The following is a 24,321-nucleotide window of genomic DNA, read 5'->3' on the forward strand; positions in this document are numbered from 1 at the left end:
TCGTTAACTAGATGCCTACTTAGTTACTTGTCGTATTGCAAATCCTTCGATATGTGCTACAGCCAATCGCCGCCAAAACCAAGGTGGATTCGCAGACGGAACCGGGCATATGAACCACAATTGTACAGCGTGCTGAAGCCCATGGTTTGAAGAAAAATCGAGCCGAACGCGTGAGGAAGACTATCAGCAACTCGAGTGCTGATGTGGGTAGCGAAGGCCAGTCAGAACTTGACGTCTTTTACCACTTCAGCAGGCTTATACTACTTGCATATAGCTCTTAGGCCCTGATGGATTCTCTCCGACACGTCCGACAATCTTGATACGAACGGTTCCAATGGTTAACCCTGCTAGCGGGATAGTGTTTTTAAACTGAAAGGTAATATCCGGAAACCCAAAATGATGGGTATGCGAAGCCGTTGACAGCACACAGGAAATGGCCATGCATCCACCACAAGCGCCTATATTGCAAGCTAACACTCACATTCCAGTATGTTGTGGAAGCTGTGTTTTCCCAATATGGCAAGCCTTCGACCTGAACTTACAATAGATGTCTGATCGATATTTGAGGAATTCTCAGAGTAGACGATAGCTGCTGATCCACGCATTGATTCTCAGGAACTTTATCATCGCTGAGCTATGGGTATACCTTTCCGATCATCGCTTTGTAGAGCCATGAAAAGATGCGCTGAGAAGAGCCGGAAAAGATTGACTAATGGGATAGAAACAGGAACCCTCGGCCTGATCGTCGCAGCCGAATAACCTTAGCGGACGCAGTCGAATTAAACCGGATTGACGGTCAGATGACGAAGAGGCCCACTTCGCCAGATTGGAAGCGCTCGCGCACATCGACCCGTTTTCCGAGACGATTTTGAATCTCGATGGTCTGCTTGAGGAAAACGTGAGCTCGATCAAGGTTTTTGCTAAATTGGCTCATCCCCTGAAACCGACTGAGCACCCAATCCCGATGCAGAAGGTCGTCTGTCTCAAGGGCGACGATGAATAGTGGCCATGCTATGCGCGCCATTGACTCGTCTCCCTCGTGTTTGAAGGCCTGGAAGGCGAGGTTCATGATCTCCCTCAAAGCACTTCTTTGGCGATCTGAAAGCATGGGGATATCGTTGAAGCGCGTCAGACGCATGAACTCGAGGACTACGGCATGGTAGTGAGGAACAATGCCGCGAATGTTGGCTACGAGGCGATGCGAATTGTCCGTACCAATGGAAAGCTCTGCTGCGACCTCGAGTAGCTCAGTGAATTTCCAGCCAATTTGCTGGATGGCCATGTCTACAGCCATGACGCGCTGCTGTTGTGATGCATCATTGCCTTCGCAAGAAAGGTTCGCAAGCTGGGCGATCATAAAACGTAACTGACCGCAAGCGCCAAAGAGTGCATATACGTTACGATTCTCAACATCATCAAGCAGCTCTTCTTGGGGATATGCATCAGCCCACATGCTTCGATACAGTGGGTTAGAGAAGCGGTGTAATCTCTCAAAGGCATCCATCGGCTGAAAGGGGCTAAAAACAGGGGCGGTCACAGGGCCTTCCAAAGACCCCATGATCTTGTGCAGCGCGCAGTTCAGCTGGCCACCGAGGCCGTATGATGCAGCTGCTGCGTCGTGGAGGGAAATCCAGACGAGTATTCGTGCCGAGTAAAGTGAAAGGCGTGAGCCACTCCCGTCGGGACCCTTCCTTGTCAAAGCCAAACTCTTCCGGTTGACCTCGGGCGATGGGGCCGGCAGTTGGAGTAGCATGTTTTTGAAACGGTGTTGCAGTATCAAGCTGGCGCCCACGAGATGGTTAGAAAGACCCTGACACTTGCCATCACCGTACTTCTGCTCATACAGCAGCATAAGATACAGAGCTGTACAAACAGCATCAAGGTCCAGCTGCTCATGATCCTCGCAACCGATGGTATCAGCCATCATGCGGAGTGCCAAGGAGTAATGCTGGATGGGGGTTCTTGGACCTCGGGCCTCTTCCGCATCTTTGTTCCGCCGGAATTCCAACTCCCGTCCGCCAAGGGCCAAAACCACGCGCATGACCATGGAGTCAGTTTGAGCAACGTCGAACATGATGGAGTATAGTGAAAAATCCGGAGTCTTTGTGTGATTAAGCTTGGCGAATGAGGTACGAAAGTATCGAATCGCTTCGTGATCAGCCGACGAAAGATCAAGAGAGCAGGCCCCGACGGATGGTGCCGAGGGGCTGAAAAGCGATAAGGCCTTGGACTGATCGAGTCGAGAAACAGCCTGCGCCCAGGTCGGCAAACCCCCATCTCCAGCCGACGAGGCAGACGAGACGGCAAACTGGGACGACAAAAGTTGATCCTTGCGTGATTTGTCTCTCTTGTTAAACTTGATGCGGGGTGCATAATCGCAAAGGAGCCGCAGCCGTGAGCAGCGATGACAGTTGGGCCTCTGCTCGTCACACTTCACCTTTTTGGTGCGGCAAGTCCAACATCCGTTCCTTGACCGCGGTCCGCTCCGGCCTTCGCCCGTGCGTGGTGCCACAGCGGCAATGTGCGAGCGCTCGTCATCTCCAAGAGTGCCGTCGGCACCAGCTTCGGCTAAAAAGGAGCCTATGCTTCCGGGATAATCTCCGTTGGCTTCGGGCGAGGAAGTCCCCATTGATTGGCGATTGTCTGCCAGCTCAACCGCCGTCGGCTTTGTAGGCGGAACGATAAAGTGGAGGCCAAGAGATAGATAGTACTGCAGCAAACAGTTCCAGAGCGAGACAAGCCCCGGGGGCGTTTTGTAGACGATATGACTAGTCCAGGGAGGTAGATGTTGACTCTTGACTTGCCAAATAGCCGACAAGCAGGAGAAATCGAGACAACGACGCCAAATATCAATATTGTAGAATTGACGGGTGATTAGTTGCGCCGTGGATGGCTGGACTGGTAGCGATGGCCCGGCGTGCACCGTTTGTCGAGGCGAAATGTTAAAAGAAGTTTGCCGACTGTCGGTTATTTCTCCGCATCTCCAAGTCAAGCAGCCCTTTTTGCTGGTCGGCAAGGTCCAAGCACCGGTTGCCGATGAATTCTGCTGCAGGTGACAGATCCCTGCTCAATCGCTGGGAGCTTATTTGAAGTACCCATCTGAATACAAAATATATTTCCTCCCACTTTCAAATATAAGGCTGCCCAGGTCGTCCCAAAGTAGACCGTATTTATAAATCTGCCACGTTTTCCGTCTCCTTGTGCAGCTTATCGGGATATTCAGAATCTTGCCATGTCCATCATTCAGATCCCAGACGTCGCCTCGACAGAGGAGCAAGGCGATAAAGAGGCGCCTAGATCGCTACAGGGGACTTTCAACATCGAAACGGCCCGTGGCATTATCAACTCAGAACTTGATGAACTGAACTCGTCACTGCACACTGAGATCAACAAAGCACTCCATGCCAACCCAGAAACTGCCTACAAAGAATTCTTTGCTCATGACACCATCGCGAATTACCTTGAAAAGCATGGCTTTACCATCAAGAGACACACATATGGCCTCGAAACCAGCTTCGAGGCCGAAATCGGCTCTGGTGGCCGCCAAGTTGTCGTATGTGCCGAATATGACGCGCTCCCTGAAATTGGACACGCATGTGGCCACAATCTTATCGCAACATCCTCACTTGCCGCATTCCTTGGAGCTGCTCGTGTTCTAAAAACTCTCAAAATCCCTGGAAGACTGCGTATACTGGGTACCCCGGCGGAAGAAGGCGGTGGCGGCAAAGCAAAGCTCATTGACGCCGGCGCGTTTAGTCCACCTGAGGATATTGCAGCCGCCATCATGGCCCATCCAACCGCAGCTCATCAGGGTGGCAGTGGCGATGGATCCTCTGGTTTGGCCGGTTTCAAGCTTATTGCGAGCCACAAGTTCAAGGTCGATGTTGGTATCACAGGGATCGCGATCAAGGTAGCCGCAATAGTGTCAATTGACTATTGGTAGCTGGGTGAAGATGATGAGAAAGGAAAAGAGAAGAGGTTGCTGCTGTGGGTATTTGTAGTGGTGTAAGTAAGCCGCTAGGGTAAGTTACATAATAGTAAATTACGTAACTATAGATTAGCTCTACTATTAAATAGTTAAATATCCTAACACTAGTAACTTTCTAAAGTAAAGGAAAATTACTATAAATAGCCTAGATACTACCTAGCAGCTAAAAAGCTTAAAAACGTAATAAAAATTAAAAGCCTAAAAGTATTTAATACTTTTTGTTTATATAATTTATTATATAGCTTAAGAAACTTATCCCTTTATACTAATTTAAACTATCCTATTTCTAACTAGTTATTTTAGTGCCTTATTAAGTAATAATTTAGTAAATCTATTAGTAAGATTATTATTACCTTATATTTATTATACCTTATAAACCTTATATTACTTATATAACTACTAAAGGGCTATAATATTAATTAGAAGCTTTTTCTTTTTTAGAGTCCTAAGCTTAATAAGGTACTTATAAAGTAAGTATAAGTTAGTATAAAGGATTTATTAGTATATATAGTAGCTTAAGGTAGTTAGTAATTATTATAATAGTTATACTAAGTATATAAGTAACGTTAGTACTAGTAACTATACTATAGATCTTAGAGGCTAGTATACTTTAAGTAACTTACTTATACTTTATTAAGCTAAAGTAAATAATATTACTAGTTATAGTAAATCTATTACTTATAGTAGTACTTATAGGTGTCTTATTAGTAAGAATAATAATAAATCCTAGCTATAAAGTAAAGTCTTTATTATTTATAAATAATCTATTTATAAAAATAAAAAGCTTTATAGATTTAAGGTTAAGTAAGTAGAATAACAGACTATAGTTAAGGTTATTTATTTACTATATAATATAATAGTTAAGTGCCTTAATCTTATTTACGTTAAGTAATTAGTATTATACTATAATAAAGTAGTTAAAGTACGCTTTAGGCTAGTAGACTAACGTAATATACGTACTATAAGCTTATTACTTAATATACTACTTAAGTGCTTATAGAGATTCTTTATTAATAAGTTAAAGTCTCTTACCTTAGCCTTTTTATTAGAGAAAAAGCTTCCTCTTAGTAGTTAGAGATACTATACTACTATTAAAGGTAAGTAGGTTATTAATAGTAAGGATTTACTTCTCCTTAGTAGTAAATATAGCCTTAGTAAGCTTATTAGCCTTATAGGTAGAGAAGGATTTATCTAAAAAGGTAATAGTATTATTAGTCTATATACTAATAATCCTAAAGTCTAGGCTCTTTATATTAGTAATTAGTAGGTATAAATTAAAGGTTAAAGTCTTTATCTAAAGCTTTTTTTTATAGTAGTAACTATACATTACTTACTAGTAAGTGCCTACCTCTATAATACTATATAATAGCTTTACTACTTATATAATAATACCTTTTAAATAAAAGTCTTATATCTATAATAAAAGGTATATAAGAATTATATAATTTAATAAAGTAGTTAACTATATATATATCTAGGTAATATTATATAACTAAAGTAAAAAACTATTATTATTATAAATAAGGGATAAAGTAAAAGTAAGAATAAGGCGCTAGCTAGCTTACTAGATTATAAGTAACTAAGTAAAAATTACTTCTTTACTATTATTAGTATATCTTTAGATAATAAGGTAGGATTTCTTATATAGCTTTTTATTTTAGCCTTTTACCTTATTAATAATCTATAATTTAAATATTTATACTTTAGTATACTTATTCTTATTATATTAAATAAAGTAAAATACCTTATAGGTAATAAGCCCTTTAATTTTAGTAGTAGTTACTTACTTAAAAGGCTTCCTTAAGGTAGTAATAATACCTTTTTTTTATAGCTTAATTAATAACAGTTAGTTAGCTTCTTCTTTTATTAAGATATACGCTATACTTATAGTAGTAAAAAAGGTAGTAGGCCTAATAGTAAAGCTAGTTTTATTAAAGAAATTAATATACCTCTATAGGTAGCTAGCTTTGTAGTTTAGCTATAGGTATATAGTAATAGTAATACTATTATATATTTCTTTAGTAGGTATAAGGACGTTAGTAAGTAATAAGGCTACTACACTATTATTATTATTCTCTTTATTACCCTACCTACCTACCTTAAAGAGTAGCTATTATTACTTATTATAAGTATCTTTAAGGTATAGTTTAATAATAGTTAAATAAAAAGTTTATAGGCCTTAAGGAAGGTTAATAGTATAAGTAGTCCTATTACTAGTAATAAGGTAAAAAGGGCCTTACTAGCCTTTTTTTTTACACTAGATATAGACTATAGATTAAAGCAAAAAGGCTACTATTATAGTAGTATCTAGGCTATTATATATAGTTACTACCTTATTAACTTACCTATTTATATAGATTTAGTAAATAGCCTCTATTACTTTTCTTACTACTTTAGCCTTTTTAAGTAAGGTTAGTAAAGGTAGTAATAAGTTAGAGATTTATAAGTAGGCACTAAAGACTAGTAGTATAAGTATTAGGCTATTTAGGCTAGCTATATTATTAATTACTTTAACAGCTAGCTAAAAGGTAGCCTTAGGTGTATAGCCCTTACTATAGAGGATATTATATATATATTAGAGGGGTATATAGTATCTTTTAACCTTACTAATACTATTATAGGCTTTAATTAGTATTTCTTTAATATTAATATAAAGTAACCTTACTAACTACTTAAATTTACTAGTATAAAAGTTTAGGCTAGTATTAGTAATAATCTAGTTAGGTAGGCTAAGGTAGATATTAATCTAGTATATCTAAAGTGCCTCCTATATATACTTTATAGTAATGTTTTTAAGTAAATAGGCTGCTTAGAAAGATATTATAGTATTAACTATATATAAGGCTAGGTAGTTACTATTAAGGTAAATAATATTAATAATAATCTTATAGTTAAAGTTATATTTATTATTATATAAAGTAAATTTAAAGTAACTAGGCGCCTTTATATTTATCTAGTAGTAGTAGTAGACCTTAGTTAATTTCTCTAAGGCTATAATCTTAACTTTATTACTAGATTATTAGAGGACGTAATAAAGCCTTTAGACTAATAAGTAGCTAAAGTAATAATAAATTTACTATAACTTAATATCTATAAGATAGTAGTAGGTAATACTTTACTTATGTTAATTAAGTAGTATCTATATATAGCCCTATTTATAGACAGTAGGTATAATAGTGTTGCCTTAGATTAGCTTATTAGTAAGGTTATTAAATTTAATACTATACTAATCTATATCTATAAAGTAAAGTAGAAATAGGGTATTTAATAGTATTATATAGAATATTAGCATACTAAAGGAGGTTAGTATATTAATTACCCCTTATAATTTAAAGTAGTTACTACTACTAAAGTAGATTTTTACTTTACCTACTTATAACTTATTTATAGCTAGATTTCCTTTTATTTAGTAGTAAAAGGCAAGATACTACTTATATCTAGCTATTAAATATTTAGCTACACTAAAGTTAGGCATAATACTATAAAATAAGATAAATAAATATAACTTATTAAGGGTAAATACGTCTATATTAGGTAGCTTATTATTATATAGATTCTTATATAGGGAGTTATCCTTTATAAGAAAATAGGTTATAGATTAGTTATATAGTAATAAAAAGAGAGCAGGCCTATTAATAGTAAATAAGTTAAAGAACGTTATTAATATATAAAACGTAGTGCTTAATTTTTTATCTTTATTACTTTTTATATAGTTACCTTCTTTATCTAAAGTAAATAGCTTATATCCCTTAAAGTTAGTTATAAAGTAGTTAAAGGCTTTAGGTAAAGAGTCTGTTAGATACTACTCTTTATACTTATAGTAGGCTTACTGCCTTTTGTCTTTTAAGTACCTTATTAACTAATAGTTAGGCTTACTATATATATAGTACTTCTTTATAAATAATAATAAAGGTAAAAGAGGTGCTTATTACTATAGATTACTATTAAAAGGGCGCTATAGTATAAAGTTACTATAGCTATAGTTATGTTAGCTAAATTACTAGTAACTTTACTAGCTATTATAAGTATAGTTAGTCTAGTATTAATTATCTACTTCTTTAGTTAGGTATTAATATATAGGTTATTTAAATTATATTATATTACTAATTACTAATTAGAGCTAGCTATATACACTAGTAAACGTTAAAAATAGATTAAAAAAGGTAAGGGAGCACTTTTTTATCTTATAGCAGGAGTTAAGTAATTAGTTATAGAGGGCTACGTTAGATAAAGTACTAATCCTTATAACTATTCTTATAAAGGTAGTTACTCTCTTAATAAGTAACTTTAGGTATTTAGCCTTACTTTTATTTAGATTATTTAAGATAGTCCTTATTAAATTAGTCCTTTATAGCTTAGTAAGGTAGGCCTAAAAGGTCTTTTTATTCTTAAAATTACCCCTTATCTATATAACTATAGTAATAAAGTTAGTCTAGTTATAAAGATAGTTAGTATAGTACTCTATAGCCTTACCTTTAAGTATAATAAAGAAGGCGCTTATAAAGTGCTTTTACTAGATACTAGCCTTTATATAGTAGTTATAAAAGATTATAAGCTTTAATTTAAGTAACTTATATACCTCTCTGCTATACTTTATCTTATTAAGGTATAATTTAATAAGGTTAGTAAGCTAGTATATTATAAGTAAGGTAGTAGTAACTAGTATAACTAATAAGTAAAGGTAAGTGTTACTTACCTACTTAAATAGTAAAGAAATAAAATTTAGGTTATTATATAATAAGGCTAAATTAATAGGCCTTTATTAACCTTTCTAGACTTAAGTAATTTATACTAAGGGGGTAATAATATAAGAGAGGCCTAGTTAATCTTATATTAATATTATTTCTAGTAGTAGGTCTATAATATCTTATATAAAGTTAGGTTTATTAATCTTTAAGTAAAAATCCTTACTCTTTTTTTCTTTTTTTTTAATATCCTTAAGTGTCTATACCTTTAGATTATTAGCCTTAAAAGTATAGTAGATTTATTTAGTAATAGTTAGTAACTTTACTATTAATACCTATACGCCTTTATATATTAAGTAGTCTCTAAATTTAATAATAGTTTTATAAGTAGTACCTTTAAAGGCATTAAGTAACTATTCTTTAAAGTCTTTAGTAGTATATCTTTATAGCTATTAACTATATAGCTATATAAAGCTATATTATATTATTTAAAGTATAATAATAGTACTTAAGGCGTTATATTACTTAACTTAGGTAAGGCTATTAGGAATATTAGCTAAATTAGTTATACCCTATAGTTATATAATAATAAAGGGCTAGCTGCGCTTTAGGATAAAATATAGATCTTTAATATCCTATAAATAAATATACTCCTTTACTCTAGCTAGTGCCTATAGTTTACTTTACCTTTTACTTAGTCCTTTCTCTACTATTATTACTTTTTATTAGCCTTACTAACCTCTTAAATACAGGCACTTACTTCTTACCTATAAGGTTAGAGGTAAATCTATATATTAAAGGAATTACTACTATTAGTATAAATAATAATAAGATAAGTAAATAAATAATATAATATAAGGAGGTATAAGTAAGAGATAAGGTAAATAAAGAGATAAAATAATAAATAAATAGATAGTAGTAGATAGCTTTAGAGAGGCTTTACGCTTTAGTAATATAAAGAGATAGCTCTAAGGAGGCCTTATGCTTTAGTAATATAAAGAGATAGCTCTAGGGAGGCCTTATAGTAGATCTTACTTAAAGAACAAAAGGAGACATATGCCACCTCTAAAAAAAGATATATATAGACCTTACTTTTTAGTAAGTAGGATACTATAGTTAAAGATTTTTAAAAGAAAAAAGGTAAAAAGTTAAGGTTATATACCTTACTTAAGGGTAAATAATAAGTAGTCTTCTTAAATTAATTAGGATAGTAAAGTTAAGTAAAAGTTATATTAGTTACTAATAACTATACCTTACTTAAAGAAAAAAAAAAGTAAAAAGGATAATATAGTTATTAATAGGTATTTAAAGGATAAAAAAAAGTAAGTAAATTAAAGTAATATAAGTAACTTTTACCTTTTTTACCTTACTTAAAGAATAAAAAGAGGTATACTTACTAAAAGTAACACTTAGCTACTAACTATCTAGTTAAAAAAAAAGTTATAATTACTATAAGCTATACCTAGCTAATAATATAATATTAGAAGTATATAAAAGTAAGATTAGTAAAAGCTATTTACTTATAAATACTATATTAAAAGTAGATTACTTAAGTAGTTCTTACTTAACTACTTTATAGCTAGTCTTACTAGTAAAATCTTATTTAAATAAGATCTTATAGGAGTTTATTTACTTATAATCTTATATAGGCTGTTACTACTATAATAAGATAAAAACTTAGTAAGATAAAAATCTTAATAATTAGAAGAAAAAAAAGTTAAAAAATAAAAAAAAAAGAACTTAAAAAAACTTAAGTATAAAAAGAAAATAATTATACTAAATACTATAAAGGTTATTAGTAAGTAAGTAGTATATAAAAAAAAAGACTTCTCTAAAAGTAATAAAGTTAATAGTAGTAATAGTAGTTATTATATAGTAAATATAAGGCTTAAAAGGTTATTTACTAGGTATTATAAGATCCTAAGTACTAATAATCTTTAGGCTAGGTAGCACTTTAATACTTTAATCTAAGCTACTATAGTAAGTAAAGTATTATAGCCTCTTCTAATAATCCTTACTAATTTATAGTAAGGCAAAGCACCTACTTTTTGGCACCCCCTGCATTTCGGCACCCCAAAAATGCCGCCCAGCCACCCATTTTTAAAAACATCCCCCATTTCAAACTATCACAACATTTTCTAACCTTTATCAAATCACTTCATTTTTTCAGAATACCTTCTTTATGACCAAATGGTCCAATATACCAAAGATGAGATCAATCGGGCATTGCAAGCCGTTCGAAATGGGTATAGCCTCAAGAGGGCAGCTCATGAGTATGGGATCCCACGGACTACCCTCCAGTATCGTATGCATGGTACCCAGCGAAGGGCTACTGCATTTGAAGACCTCTAGAGGCTCTCAATAGCCCAAGAGGCCAGCCTGGCTGCCTGGATAACTACCCAAGCAGACTTAGGCCTGCCACCAACCCATCAACAAGTCAAAGAACTAGCCCAGCGCATCCTCAGTGCCATGGGAGATACCCAACCTCTAGGCAAGCGATGGGTAGATGGATTCAAGCGAAGAAACCCATCTATCAAGGTCCAGAGAAGTCGCTCTATTGATTCAAGGCGTGTAAATGGGGCATCTACTGAGGTTATTAGGGAATAGTTCAAATATCTCGCTATGCCTTATATTACTGCTATTAAACTAGCTAACAGATACAACATGGATGAGACTGGCATCCTTGAGGGCAAGGGGGATAATGGGCTGGTGCTGGGCAGGGCAGAGACGAATTTAGTAAGGAAAAAGCAGCCTGGATCACGAGCCTGGGTATCTATTATTAAGTGTATATCTGCTAAAGGCATTCCTATTTATCCCTTAGTTATATATAAGGGTAAGAAAGTCTAGCAGTAGTGGTTCCCTCTAGATCTTAGCCTATATAAAGGATAGGAATTTATAGTAATAGAGAATAGATGGACTACTAATGCTACTGCTGTTAAATAGATAGAAAGGGTCTTTCTCCCTTAAACTAAGCCTTCTTAACCTAATTAGGCCAGACTGCTTATCCTAGATAGGCATAGGAGCTATATAACAACAGATTTTATATAGTTATACTATATTAATAACGTCTATCTGTTATTCTTACTGCCACATACCTCTTATATCCTCTAGCTACTTAATTAAGTAGTCTTTAGTCTTATAAAGGCAGCTTATTATAAGGAGCTTAGATACCTTATATAGTAAAATAATTTAACTATTATTAGTAAAAGGAACTTTATTATATGTTATTAAAAGGCTTACTAGGCTAGGATAACTATTAGTAATATTAAAAGTGGCTAGAAATACACTAGGTTATGGCCTATTACTATTATAAAGCCTCTAATAAGCTCCTATCTATTACTAGATATATTAGCACTATTAACACTACCTAATAAGACATTAACACTATTTAATAAGGGGGCAAAAGGGGCCTATAGTGGCTAAGATGCCTAGGATTATGAGGAATAGGTATCTGCTGTTAAGTGGTCTACGCTAAGGAAGAGGAGGAAGCTAGATAACTAACTGCAATTATTTAGCTAGATAGATTAAACTATCGCCACATAACGCTAGCTCTTTAGAAAGATTAAAAAAGGCTTCTAACAGCAGTCCTTTGACTTGGCTATCGCCTAGCACTAAATAGAGCTTCTCCAGGCTAAGGTTAATAATACTAGTGGCAGGAAGAGGAAGGCTGTTGCTATAGATCCAAATACGAAGTTTGCGACAATTAAGGATATACGGCAAGCGCAGATTAAGGCTGGCGATGCTGAAAATGAGCCAGATGAATCCAGCGATTTAGAATTACCTAGTGAGGCTGAAAGCTGTATTATTGTGGCATCAAGAGGTTGTTGATAGTTAATTGAATAAAGTGGTGTTGGTTGTGATGGCTTCATTTTTGGGGTGCCGAAATGCAGGGGGTGCCGAAAAGTGGGTGCTTTGCCTTAGTAGTAACTATAAAGTTAACTACTAATTAGTGTTAGTATTATAAGGATTATAATTAAAGTAGCTATAATAGTGTTAATTAACTATTAGTAGCTAGGTAAAGATAATAAGAAAAGAAAAGAGAAGAGGTTGCTGCTGTGGGTATTTATAGTGGTGTAAGTAAGCCGCCAGGGTGAGTCACGTGATGGTAAATCACGTGACCATGGATCGGCTCCACCATTGAACAGTTGAATATCCCGACAGTCGAGTTTCGCGGGAGGCCAGCCCACGCAGCTGGTGAGCCTTGGAAAGGTTTGAACGCACTGGATGCAGCTGTAGCAGCCTACAATAACGTTGCACTCTTAAGGCAGCAGATCCAATCAGACGAGAGGGCTCACGGCGTTATTGAGGTTGGAGGCACCGTCCCGAACGTCATCACGGATTATACCCGTATGAACTGGAACGTCCGCAGCCCGACCATCGATCGCGCAGACGCCCTTCTGATTAGAGTCAAGGCGTGTCTGGAGGCAGGTGCAGCAGCGACTGGCTGCGATATCAACTATATTGTGTGAGTGTCCGCAGACCCAGTATCTCAATCTCGATTCAACTGACGATACCAACTAGGTCGCCCACGTACATGAATTTGCGCGCCAACGACACACTCTGCAAAACTTACGTCGAGGACATGGCAGCTATTGGAGAGACAATTCGGATTCATCAGGACAAACCTTTCAATGCCTCAACTGACATGGGCAATGTTTCTCACCTCGTGCCTAGTTTCCACGGCGCGTTTGTTATTCCAACATCACCAGACGTAGCAGGCCATAATCCCAAATTTGCAGCGGCAGCAGCGACTGACGAGGCACACACCGCAGCCATCAAATGCGCTAAGGGAATGGCAATGCTCGCTGTCAGAGTGCTTACCAATGGTGCAATTGCCCAGAAGGCGAGGAAGGACTTTGCAACCCCTGATAAGGAATGAACGTCGGAATTGGTCTGTTTGGAATATAATATTCAACATTGGGCAGGGTGCATATGCAGGGCTTGATATTTAGTCCACATGAATCAGAAAAAGAGAGCTCAGGTCGAATTGGCAAAGCTGTATTAGTCCGTGGCCCGAAGACTTTGATCATCTATCAAGGCAGATGACCGTCGAATCCGGCTGCAATGAGACGCTGGTTGGCCTCCCATACATCTTCGGGAATCTCCTGTTCGATTTGGAAGCCCTTCTTCGGATATTCTCGGATTCTTATTAAATCTCCAACCATGATATTGACGACCAGCTCCTTCGGGTTCTCCGTATCTGGGTATTGTTCAAATTCCAGCTTTGGGCTCGTTACTGTAAACTCCGTAGCCGTATCAGGCCATTGCTTCAGAAACGTAGCATAGGTCCGTCTTTCCATATAAGGCTTCTGTACAAGCACGAAGCTCTTCATACTCAACCCCCGGTGTTTTAGAAGGGCATGTGTGAAGCGAACATTTTCGCCCGTGTTGCCAGATCGCGGCTCCACAATGATCTTGTCGTCTGGCACACCCAATTGCCTCGCAATGTCCGCGAAGACCTCAGCTTCAGGCTTGGTAAATCGACCTGCTGTTAACTTGCCGACTCCACCTGAGTAGATGAGGTACTCCCCGTACCCGTCAAGAGACAACTGTGCGGCACGAACCGCGACACGTTTGTCGAGACTACACAGACAGAATATGGCTGTTGCGGGACTGAGAGACATCCCCATACGATGGTAATCATATATTGTCTTGGCGTCAATATCGATCTGTGAAGTTGATAGTGCCATGGTGAGATTGCGATGAAGTACGCTGTAGATAGTTAAGATTGACAATGATCCAAGTGGATTGATTGCTGACGGGAGGGGAATTGAAGACGAAAATACTTCGTTGAGGGGCTATTATCTATGTGCCTTACCCACTTAGTCAGCAATATACCGAGGCAAGAGACGCTAATGGACCAAAACATGCCAGCATGTATTATGTAGGTGACTGGCTGGTGCGTCGACACTGCTAACAGAGAACAGAGAAGTGGCGGTGTGAAACTAAGCCGCCATGTGAGTAAGAGAGAGATAGTGCCAAATATTATGCAGGCTCTAACCTGACCCGGAGTATTATACATTACGCACGCTAATTCCTCACAACAGAAACATTACATGATATCTACAAGGTCGTCACAAACCGTACTGAAGACATCTGAAAGGTATTTCTTCCATTGCTCCAACGCACTACTACCAGTGTCTGTCTACAGAATAGAAGGAAAACCGATAGAAGGTTAAGGTTATCGGTCCAGCCTGGCTTCCCAAATCCTGTCAGTAATATTCAATGTATCTTTTAGTTCCACTACGTGAATATTACTTATAGTCCGTTTTTGGATCATTGCGCACAACTTTCGTAAATATGTACCTCTCAACGCATTGTTTGTTTGTTTGTTTGTTGGAATATTTAACGCCTGGACGTCCCTGTCAAGGGCAAAGGGCGCTCAAGCGGACTACTGACTGCAACTAAATACATGTTCGCCTGCTGTCACAGTCGATTTGCATCCTGCTGCAATCCTTAGCCTCTCCTTGAGTGTTTCTGTTACGGTTTCTTCTGTCCTGTTTAGGCCAAATGGCTCCCCAGACTAGGTTCGCAAGGCGCATCTAAGACCCCACCCTATAACTCGAGCGATCAGACAAGCTAATAATGCCCCCCCCTTGACAACCCGAGAGTACCGTGCGCGCTGGCCTGTGCAGGCTTAAGCTGACAATAGATACAGTCAACTCTCCCTTCTATTTATTTTTCAACCCATGGGTGCACGGACCCTCTGTTAGAAAAACGTATGGAAGGCGCCCTGTCCCCCTAACAGGGCGCACATTTCCGAAATCTCTTGACGCATCTGTCCTTAACACCACCACTTTAGGACCCCTTTCCTCTATAACACAACATAACATCAATTAGATGCACACCACATCGAGCGACCAGGCAAAGGCTACTTCTGGAGAGTTCAAGCCAATGCAAACGACACACACTTTATGCAGCCCCGTGCAGCTGCAACCGGCTGCCCTAGGTTTTTCTCCCTCTGTGGTTTTCCCTAAGGTAGCCCTAGAATAAGGAGAAACTAAAGCAATTAGTGCCGTATTACGGATACTTGTTAGTACTTATTAGGAAGGGGTGGGAATCCGGCCGGGTGGAGGATATCTTGGATTAATAGGCTCCTGTCTATTACAAAGGATATCCAGAAGGAAGGAACAAGCTAATCGAGCCATTTAAGCACTTTCTGGCACCGACTGTATCACTAGTTTAAAGCTCCTAGGCACAGTGGGCTTATGTAAGCTAGCTACCCTAGGCGTCCTTTGTCCTTTTCAGGAACGCCACAGACGTTAAATACAACAACAACAACAACAACAACAACAACAACAATAGATACAGTTATAGCCAATAGATAAGGGTATAAATAGAGGGGAAAAACAGAGGGAAGAAACAGAGGGAAAAAAGGGATAGTCTTGGCCTATCCTGACCTGGAGCGTAGTAGAGGAAGCAGGGTAGGATAGACCATTCTAACCCTCCCCAGCAGAGCCGTTTTAGAATTACCTAAAGAAAAAGTTAGAAAAAGCTAGGATTAAACCTATAGCCTTTAGATTATTAGGAGCACTACTTACTACTAGACTATATAAAGCAAGAAGAATAAAAATTCTTGTTTTTTTTAGACCTATAGATGTTACAGCTAGAGGGGTCACGTGGGGGATACACAGACAGGAATATAGTTATAGTGTAGTTTAGTAGCTAGTGTGCCCTATGCCTTAGTAGTAAGTGCGCTATAGCTATAGTGGTCTATGCCCTACACCTTAGTAGCTAAGGCCCTAAGCCTTAGTAGTTAGTGTACCTATACCTTAGTAGCTAGTAAGCCCTATAGCACTAAAGGATCTACTAAAGGGCAAGAGAACTAGAACCTCTAGTTATAAGAACTATTAGGTAATTTATAAGTAGAATAAATAGCTATATAATAGCTAGTAGGACTACTAGCCCCCTAGTATAAATTCTTTTCCTTTTTACTTTTAAATTCTTATAATAAGAAATATAGTTATATACCTAACTAATATAGTATTACTACTATAATATAGACCTTTATAATATATATATATATTTATTAGTTAGAGCCTTATTACTTACTTTACTATTAGCTTAACTATATATAGGCCCCTATTAGTTATTATATATAGTACTCTTAGGTTATTAGGGGGGGGTATTATTAGCTTGTCTGTAGACTTCTATAACTTAGGCTACCCTAAAAGTTAGGCTACCCCTAGATAAGGAAGTAATAAGAGACAAGTGTGTTAACTTAACTATTTTCTTCTATCTTAGCTCTAAGATAAAAAAGACTAGAAGTAAGATAGTAGTTTTTAATAAGACTAATATATAGTAAGTTAAATCTACTATAATTCTTTTTAGCTCTTTATAGCTACTTAGATAAAAGCCTTTATCTATAAAAGTTAATAAAGTAAAATAAGTAAATCTATATATATAATTAATATAGAATCTAAATACTATATATTAACTATAAAATAAACTTTATTTAAACTTCTATCTCTTTTAGACTTGTATCTAATTTTTAAAAAATTGCTAAATCTATAAATTTAGTGTAAATTTAGCTAGAATTTGGTGTAGTTTTGCGTGGCCTGACTTTGGGGGTGGGCCGAGTTATAGGGTGGGGTCTTACCCCCGGTCTATGTCGTAGCTTTACTACGGCTAGTTTGGGGGATTTTGTGCGACCCCTGTAGCAGTGCGAGTCGGCACTGAGTGAAGTGCTCGCAGGGTTCAGTTAGGCGGAATGTAGCACTGTGGTACCTGTTTCACCGTCCTCTCGACGTATTGTCTTCCCTTGTAAAGACAGGAAAACCAAGAAAATGTCTAAAACTATATCAAGATTTATGCTTAGGTGCTGTTATTTACAGAATCGTTGAATCAAAAAGTATTTTTAACTAGATCTTCCATCTTACTATCGGCTTTTCAAAGCTTTACATATATAGATTAATTATTACTTAACCTTTTGAAGAATTATATCCCCCCCCCCTTCCTGCTCTATCTCTATGTTTCTCTTTTGGGAAAGATCAGTTAATCTCAAAACTTCCTTGAAGAGATAGATCTTTGCTTGATGATCCAGCCCAGACAGTGTAAGCTCCTCTTCGCAAGCGCCACTGTTGTGCTTCAACATCCCAGATACTAAGGTCTCGTCGAGTCAACTCAAAGGCTACGCGGCCTGTCTGCCCGGTATTCAAAAACAGGCGCTTGAAGCCACGAAGCTGTTTGATGGGAGTGTCATCACCTGGAACGCCAACATAGAGTTGGGCAACTTCCGCCCCTTCCACACCACCTGTATTAGTGACAGAGATTTCAGCGACGGCGACAGCCTCCCATAGTGATGGATGACCACCCTGCACAATGGTAATGTTGGCGTCAGGATACTCCAAGGTGTCGGCATTGAATATCAAGCCCACTGATAAATCAGTAAAGCTAAAGGTGGTATAGGAAAGACCATAACCGAATTCATATCGAGGAGTAATGTTCTGCGCATCGAAGTAACGGTAGTCGATGTAAAGTCCTTCAGTAAATTCACTGTCTGGAAAGAACTCATCCGAAGCGCTGGAGTTCAATTGGCTGCCGTAGTCTGATTCGCGCTTCGCCACCGTGTATGGCAACTTTCCTGAAGGGTTCACGTCGCCCCAAAGAACATCAACGAGACTATGGCCACTCTCTTGACCGGGAAGCCCGGCGAAAAGGACGGCAGTGATGTTGGGATGCTCAATCCACGCGTCAACGGTTCGTATTCCTAGCTTCTGTTAGTGTCGAATACACAATGCGGATGCGGTTATCAGCGGTACACCTACCTGCAGAATGAATAATCACCACCGTGTTTGAGCACATCGTAGCGACGTTTTGGACGAGGTTATCACTAAACTCATCTGTCAAGCTCAACCGGTCAAAGCTTTCGGAAGCGTAGGCGTTAATAAAAACAAGACAAGCTTCACTGTTGACATAAGGTGGAGAGGGGTTCTCGGAGTAGAAGTCCCATCGAAGAATTCCTCGATCCTTGGATATCCTCTCTTGAATCGCCTGGAAGGGAGAAACCACGTAGGGAGGAGTGCTTCCACCAGAACCACCTCCGGTGACGAGAGTTCCATTGAATGTTTCCCAGTCGAAGTTGACTTCATAGCCGCCGCCATACCGAGAAGGATTCTGCCAAGGTGTTGCCTTGACAGTTGCATCGTATCCGTAGATCGAGAGGAACTTGGGGCGTTTGAAAGGAAGGGCGCCGTTGACGTTCTTGACAAGGACAGTGCCAGCCGCTCCAATCTGGCGAATCAAAGCCGCGTGGTCATCTTGAACATCGACAGCCAAGGTTTTCTGTAGATTCGAATGGATAGAAGGCTGAGGAAATGCGTGCTGCTGATGAAGATAATGGTAACTCGCCAGAATTCTTGTTGCCATGTCGGAGAGCCGACTTTCGCTGACCGAACCGTTGTTGACTGCTTCGATGAGCTTGTCTCCCCAAAACCCAGCGTCAGGCATGACCAAATCAAGGCCGGCATTGGCCGATGCAACACCGCTCGTCTGGGCTTGCCAGTCGCTGACCACGAACCCTTCGAATCCAAGTTCCGTCTTTAGAATGCCGTTAAGGAGCTTGGAGTTTTGACACCCATATGAGTGATTGGCTCTCTGATACGAACACATGACGGCGGCGGCACCCTCCCTGAGTGAATCCATGAACGGCCAAGCGTATAGCTCATGAATTGTGCGGTCGTCAACATTTGAACTGATGGATTCTCCCAGATCCGAGGCAAGGCGACGGTATTCCTGCTCATTCAAGAGCCAGTGCTTGGGTGTTGCTATAACTCCAGCGTCTTGAATACCGCGTGTAATAGCGCCCATGCCGACACCTGCCAAGTATGGATCGGAAGAAAGCCCTTCCCAGTTTCGACCGCCGCGAGCAACCCTGCCAAGAGGGCCGGCAACAGGAGCCAAGGCTACATTGATCCCTTTGCCGTAATACTCATCGCCAAGTGCCTTCCCGTACTTGTAAAGAAGAGCCTTATCAAACGTAGCAGCGACATGGATTCCTGCCGGGAAGGCAGAGACGAACTCTTGTCCACGAATTCCATCGGGCGCGTCGGCAAAACAAAGGGCTGGGATACCCAGTCGAGTCACTTCACCAGAATTACCAACACAGGTTCCGCTCCATCCTCGAGTAATGTTGGCTTTCTCCTCGACAGTCATCTGAGACACTAGTGATCTCGAAATGCGATATGCGGCGGCCCATCCCGCATCGCTGGAGCCATTGCCAATTGCTGCTTGGAAATCAGTCCCCGAGGTTCATGCCTGATATCATGGAACATGAAACATGAAACATACGAGGTGGGTAAACAGGTGGACTGCGCCCGTAATAGGGCACCTCGGATGGAGCGGAGCCATTTGTTTTCGCCAACACAACAACGCTAGCAAGCGCGATATTGAGGATTGATTTCGTCTTCATTGTGATACAGGCCTTGGGCGGCAGAAATGTACGTAAATCATGTCAAGGCACCACTGAAGCGGCCTTGTGAAATTCCTGACGAGTAACGGCCAACGCGAGGGTTGAGCAGATACCGCCTCTTATGAGACCATCGGACAACACGATTCAGTGGGTTTTCACATTGCCAGCAAAGCAGAGTCCGAGATGGGCCTTGATTAATGGGCCATGTCATGTGTCCACTGCAGGGATAAAGCAGGCAAGTTAGTGGGTTCATTAATTCAACATTAGTCCGGAAATACGATCTGTTAGCAACTTTTATCAGGCAATCACGACATTGGTAGTGAAGTTTGCTTCGTAATTGACTACAAGCCAATTGCCATCGTGGAAGAAGACCTCCTGCGATCCTGTGGGGTTAATGGCGTAATGCAAGGATAATAATACCCCGCACTCTCCGCACCGGAGACTTCCCGTTGCTATGTAAAACAAGGTTGGGTGTGTGGGTTTTGGGGTTTGTTTCTCCGGGGAATTCTCGTCTCCATTGAATTTGCTCTATGAAATGGGTGAATCTGCCGAAATGGCGCGATGGTTACACCTCATTGTTCGAGACTGTTCCGTCGGGAACCAATTGAGAACCCTACCAAGATGGTGCCCAAGGTTCAACTGATGCGATATCGGAACCATACTGATTACCTCCCCCCCCCCTCAGTCGAGAAGGTTGCTACCATGGCCTTCAGCACTACGTCAGGGCTTGACTTACATATTACTTTACTACCGATATGCCTTTTATCCCTCTCTCGTGTGTGCATGTGCGTGTGTATGTGTGTGTAATACTGGCTCATTCAAATGCACACATGGCCACCATATGTCTGCGCATGCAATTCCATCTTACTGTATGAGCTTGCCTTTATATTGGCGTCTTACTTCGGGATGAACGTATTGTCAATTCCTATCTTCATATTTTCTTTTCAGAGTTTCATCCCAATCATTCAAGGTTCATCTCAACTCCTGCTAGTTCATTGCCAAGGCCATTATCAGTTGAAATTTAACAGGATGTGTCTAACGGTAATTAGATTGCTTTCATGATTATGAGATGCTGTAGCCAAACGCTTCTTGTGAGAGAAAAAGGGCACGTATGAAGCCGGATCGGATGCAATTAAGTACAGCATTACAAACCTTGATCACAATGACTAATGTGGCCTTGTCGGCAAAGCCCGTGAAACATCAGAGGAAGGCATTGACTTCGTTTGAAGGAAGATCCACTTTAGGCCGAGAGAACATCCTGCACCTTTAAGTGACCATCCAGCAAAACTGGGAAACCAACGTTAACTCCAGCACCTAATTTTTTCCATGGGGCATGAAAACAAGGCTTCTTGTGCTGAATCGTGTGCTACTTACCTCCTTGTGCCGTCATTCGTCTGTGGAAAATGGTGTCAAGAGGCAGCAGCTTCTTTAAGTTACTTTGCTCCACCCGATTATACATGCAAATTTCCAGGAATTAATAGACGCAGCATGTTCTCGAAAGTTGATGTAATTCAACTTGTATCTCCTCCTAGGCGAGGAGCACAAGCTAAGATGCAAAGGGAACAATGCTCTCTAAGAGGGGAATGAAGTCCCTCTAATATTCGAATTGATGATTTCGTGTAATCTCAAGTAAAAAAACGAATATTAGGCAGCTTTTCAGACTGCCAGAGCGTCACCAAGGGCTGATTCCATGCATACTTAGAAGAAATGCTACTTTAGGTGAAAATATATCATGCTAATATGACTAGTATTCGCTGTCGAGCGGATGTGTGCAGAATAGGCTAGGCATCAATTCCAGACTGTCAATAGCCATTGTTCATTGCAAAATTAGCATGCACGAATGCCCAGTTGTTACGAAGTTTTGTGTAGTGAATTGAATATCTTCCGTGATGCTCTAAACAAATGATGCTAACTTAATCGACGACTTTCAGACAGCATCGTTAATTAGGTGCTGTGATGAAACCCTGGGAAATCACTTCCTGAATCCCTGTGGCCCACACGTTTGCCATCTTAACGTAGCCGCCGTCATTCGGGTGTCTTGTATCATTAAGATCGTTTAGACCCGGCGCAGCGGGGCTTCGCATGTCTACAAGCGCGAACTTGGCGCCAGACTGTTGGAATTGCGTCGCTACGTCGGCGTATTGCGCGTTAATGTTGACTCGGCATGCATCTTGCGCAGCAATCTTGTTAGCAAGTATCGATGTGAGTATTACAGTCGATCCTGGACTTTGTGCAAAGATATTGTTTATCATGGCAGTGACATTCGCGCCTGCGTCGGGTATTATGCCGCCTTTGTTGCAATTATTGGTGCCAGCATCGACAAGTACAAGGTTCGGTTGGAGCAGAGGCACCGCTTCGTCTGCCGCTGCAGCGATTTGGTCGATCTTGAATCCCGGAGTTGCCTCGACTGCGTTGTCGGTGAAGTCTCCATTTGCTTTTGTCCCGACATATGTGACATTCATGCCTTGGGCGACGAGCAGGTCTTGGAGATCTTTGCGGTAGCTGTCGCCGGTCGTTGAACCTATCCCAAACGACACTGAGGCGCCCAGGGACATAATGCGTAATGGTACTGCTGGTGCCGGTGCCGGTGCCTGCGCCTGCCTAGGTGCCATTGACAACGCTAGCACGCTAGCTGAGCCCATGCTGATAACTAGTGGAAACCGCATAATGGGTAGAGTCGCGCAGGCGGATACGGATCGATGATTGAAGTGCAAATGAGACGAACGGATATGAAGAAAGATGAGTAATTTTGTCGTCAGCCAAGATCGACGTAACGAGCGCGCAGTTTAGCAGTTTATAAAGGGTGTGAACTCGAGGTTCGGATAGTGATGCCGGCTGAGCTGACTTCTGATACTTGCACGAACCTAAAACAGTTTCATTTCCATGCTGACTTGTAACAAGACAGCGGTCTGCTTGCGGTGTTCCCGCGATCCCTTGAACATAGGTAGGTATACGACGGCCTCAAACAGAAGCCTGCTATATATGTCCATCAGATATTGATGATCGGCTTAAGCTTACCGACTCTTTGGGTAGTGCAGATGACACTCAAAACCCGGCGTCTACGTCGGTGTTGCTCATTCGCCGTAATATTCCAGGGAGTATACAATCGCAACTGCAGTATTTCTTAGCACACTCAAAACGACATTTGAACACCACAGCTATTGTTATGTGTAAAATATGGGGTTTGTGCCTAAATCTCTGCAAAGATCAAGCTCGCTATGAATGGTCGAGGCTTCAGGGAAACCTCGCCTCCTGTAACAAGGACTTGTAAACTTCAGACGACTGTCAGTCAGGAGACGGCGGGTCTACACCCTCATCCAGGGGTAGGCCTGCTTCCCAGATGAACACCGCACTGCATTATTGGCATTGCTTTGCGCCATCGGCAATAAGCAAGGTTGCTGCCAGAAAGAGCTAGCGTGCTGCAGAAAGCGAGGCTTGGATTCTGACAGATGCACTTCAGAGGTTAAAATGCAGGTAAAGCGAAGCGGATAATAGATTTACTTATACATACAGTACTGCTATCCATCCTTAGTCTAGTATTTGTTAAAGTACGTGTAATGAACCGCAGCATCTGGTCATTTAAGAGTAAAGTAGTTGTCCTATTAAGAATCTACTTATAAGCTAAAGAAGTAGTAGAAATACCCATTTTATATAGTCTGTATAGGTAGCATGCTATATATCTGGTAATATTAGCTAGTACTAGCTATATAAAGCTATTCTAGCTTTATAATATACCACTCTAGCTATAAGATATCTTATAAGTAGCTTTATATATCTATAGTTAATCCTAAAGATAAGTTAATAAAAGAAGAATAAACTAATTATTTGTTAACAAAAGGTACTATTAAGAAAAATATAATAAAGTAAAGAATAATAGGTATTAAAAAAGGTTTTTTACTTATGTATAGTTATACCTACTTTGTTAACTACTTTTCTTTTATTATTTAAAAAGAAAAGTAATAAGTCATCTAGGCTTTAGATTTCTAACATAACGTGCTTTAACTCTTTTTCTTAAGTTTCTTTTTTTTTGACTTATTAAATAATTAAAAACGTATATAAATTTCTTTTTTAAATAGTATAACCTCTTGAAAGCATAATTATACCACCTTTTAGTTTCTTAATTAAAGAATATCTAATAATCTAAAATAAAAAATTATTAACAACTAAATCTAGAAATTTAACTAGGTTTTATGTAAGAAAGGTATTTCTTATAAGAGTTAAGAGCTAATAACCCTAAC

At 39.6% G+C, this 24,321-nt stretch overlaps 4 protein-coding genes across 4 annotated transcripts; all 4 read right to left on the reverse strand.

Annotated features, from left to right (window-relative positions):
- Nucleotides 1-796: 796 nt before the first annotated feature.
- GLRG_10663 (uncharacterized protein) lies at nucleotides 797-2,629 on the reverse strand (the record flags this gene model as incomplete). Its single annotated transcript, XM_008101348.1, has 1 exon — nucleotides 797-2,629. The coding sequence occupies one exon, from the start codon at nucleotides 2,627-2,629 to the stop codon at nucleotides 797-799; it is 1,833 nt and encodes a 610-aa protein (XP_008099539.1).
- Nucleotides 2,630-13,706: 11,077 nt separating this feature from the next.
- Nucleotides 13,707-14,363, reverse strand: GLRG_10664 (DUF218 domain-containing protein; the record flags this gene model as incomplete). The annotated part of the gene is made up of 1 exon (XM_008101349.1): nucleotides 13,707-14,363. One exon carries the CDS (start codon nucleotides 14,361-14,363, stop codon nucleotides 13,707-13,709), a length of 657 nt encoding a protein of 218 aa, XP_008099540.1.
- Nucleotides 14,364-17,663: 3,300 nt separating this feature from the next.
- Nucleotides 17,664-20,083, reverse strand: GLRG_10665 (glycosyl hydrolase family 3 N terminal domain-containing protein; the record flags this gene model as incomplete). Its single annotated transcript, XM_008101350.1, has 3 exons — nucleotides 17,664-18,382; nucleotides 18,441-19,898; nucleotides 19,963-20,083. 3 exons carry the CDS (start codon nucleotides 20,081-20,083, stop codon nucleotides 17,664-17,666), a joined length of 2,298 nt encoding a protein of 765 aa, XP_008099541.1.
- A 1,940-nt stretch (nucleotides 20,084-22,023) lies between these two features.
- GLRG_10666 (GDSL-like Lipase/Acylhydrolase) lies at nucleotides 22,024-22,695 on the reverse strand (the record flags this gene model as incomplete). The annotated part of the gene is made up of 1 exon (XM_008101351.1): nucleotides 22,024-22,695. The coding sequence occupies one exon, from the start codon at nucleotides 22,693-22,695 to the stop codon at nucleotides 22,024-22,026; it is 672 nt and encodes a 223-aa protein (XP_008099542.1).
- Between the last annotated feature and the right edge of the window lie 1,626 nt (nucleotides 22,696-24,321).

Source organism: Colletotrichum graminicola (genome assembly GCF_000149035.1).
Source record: "Colletotrichum graminicola M1.001 genomic scaffold supercont1.64, whole genome shotgun sequence".
NCBI lineage: Eukaryota > Fungi > Ascomycota > Sordariomycetes > Glomerellales > Glomerellaceae > Colletotrichum > Colletotrichum graminicola.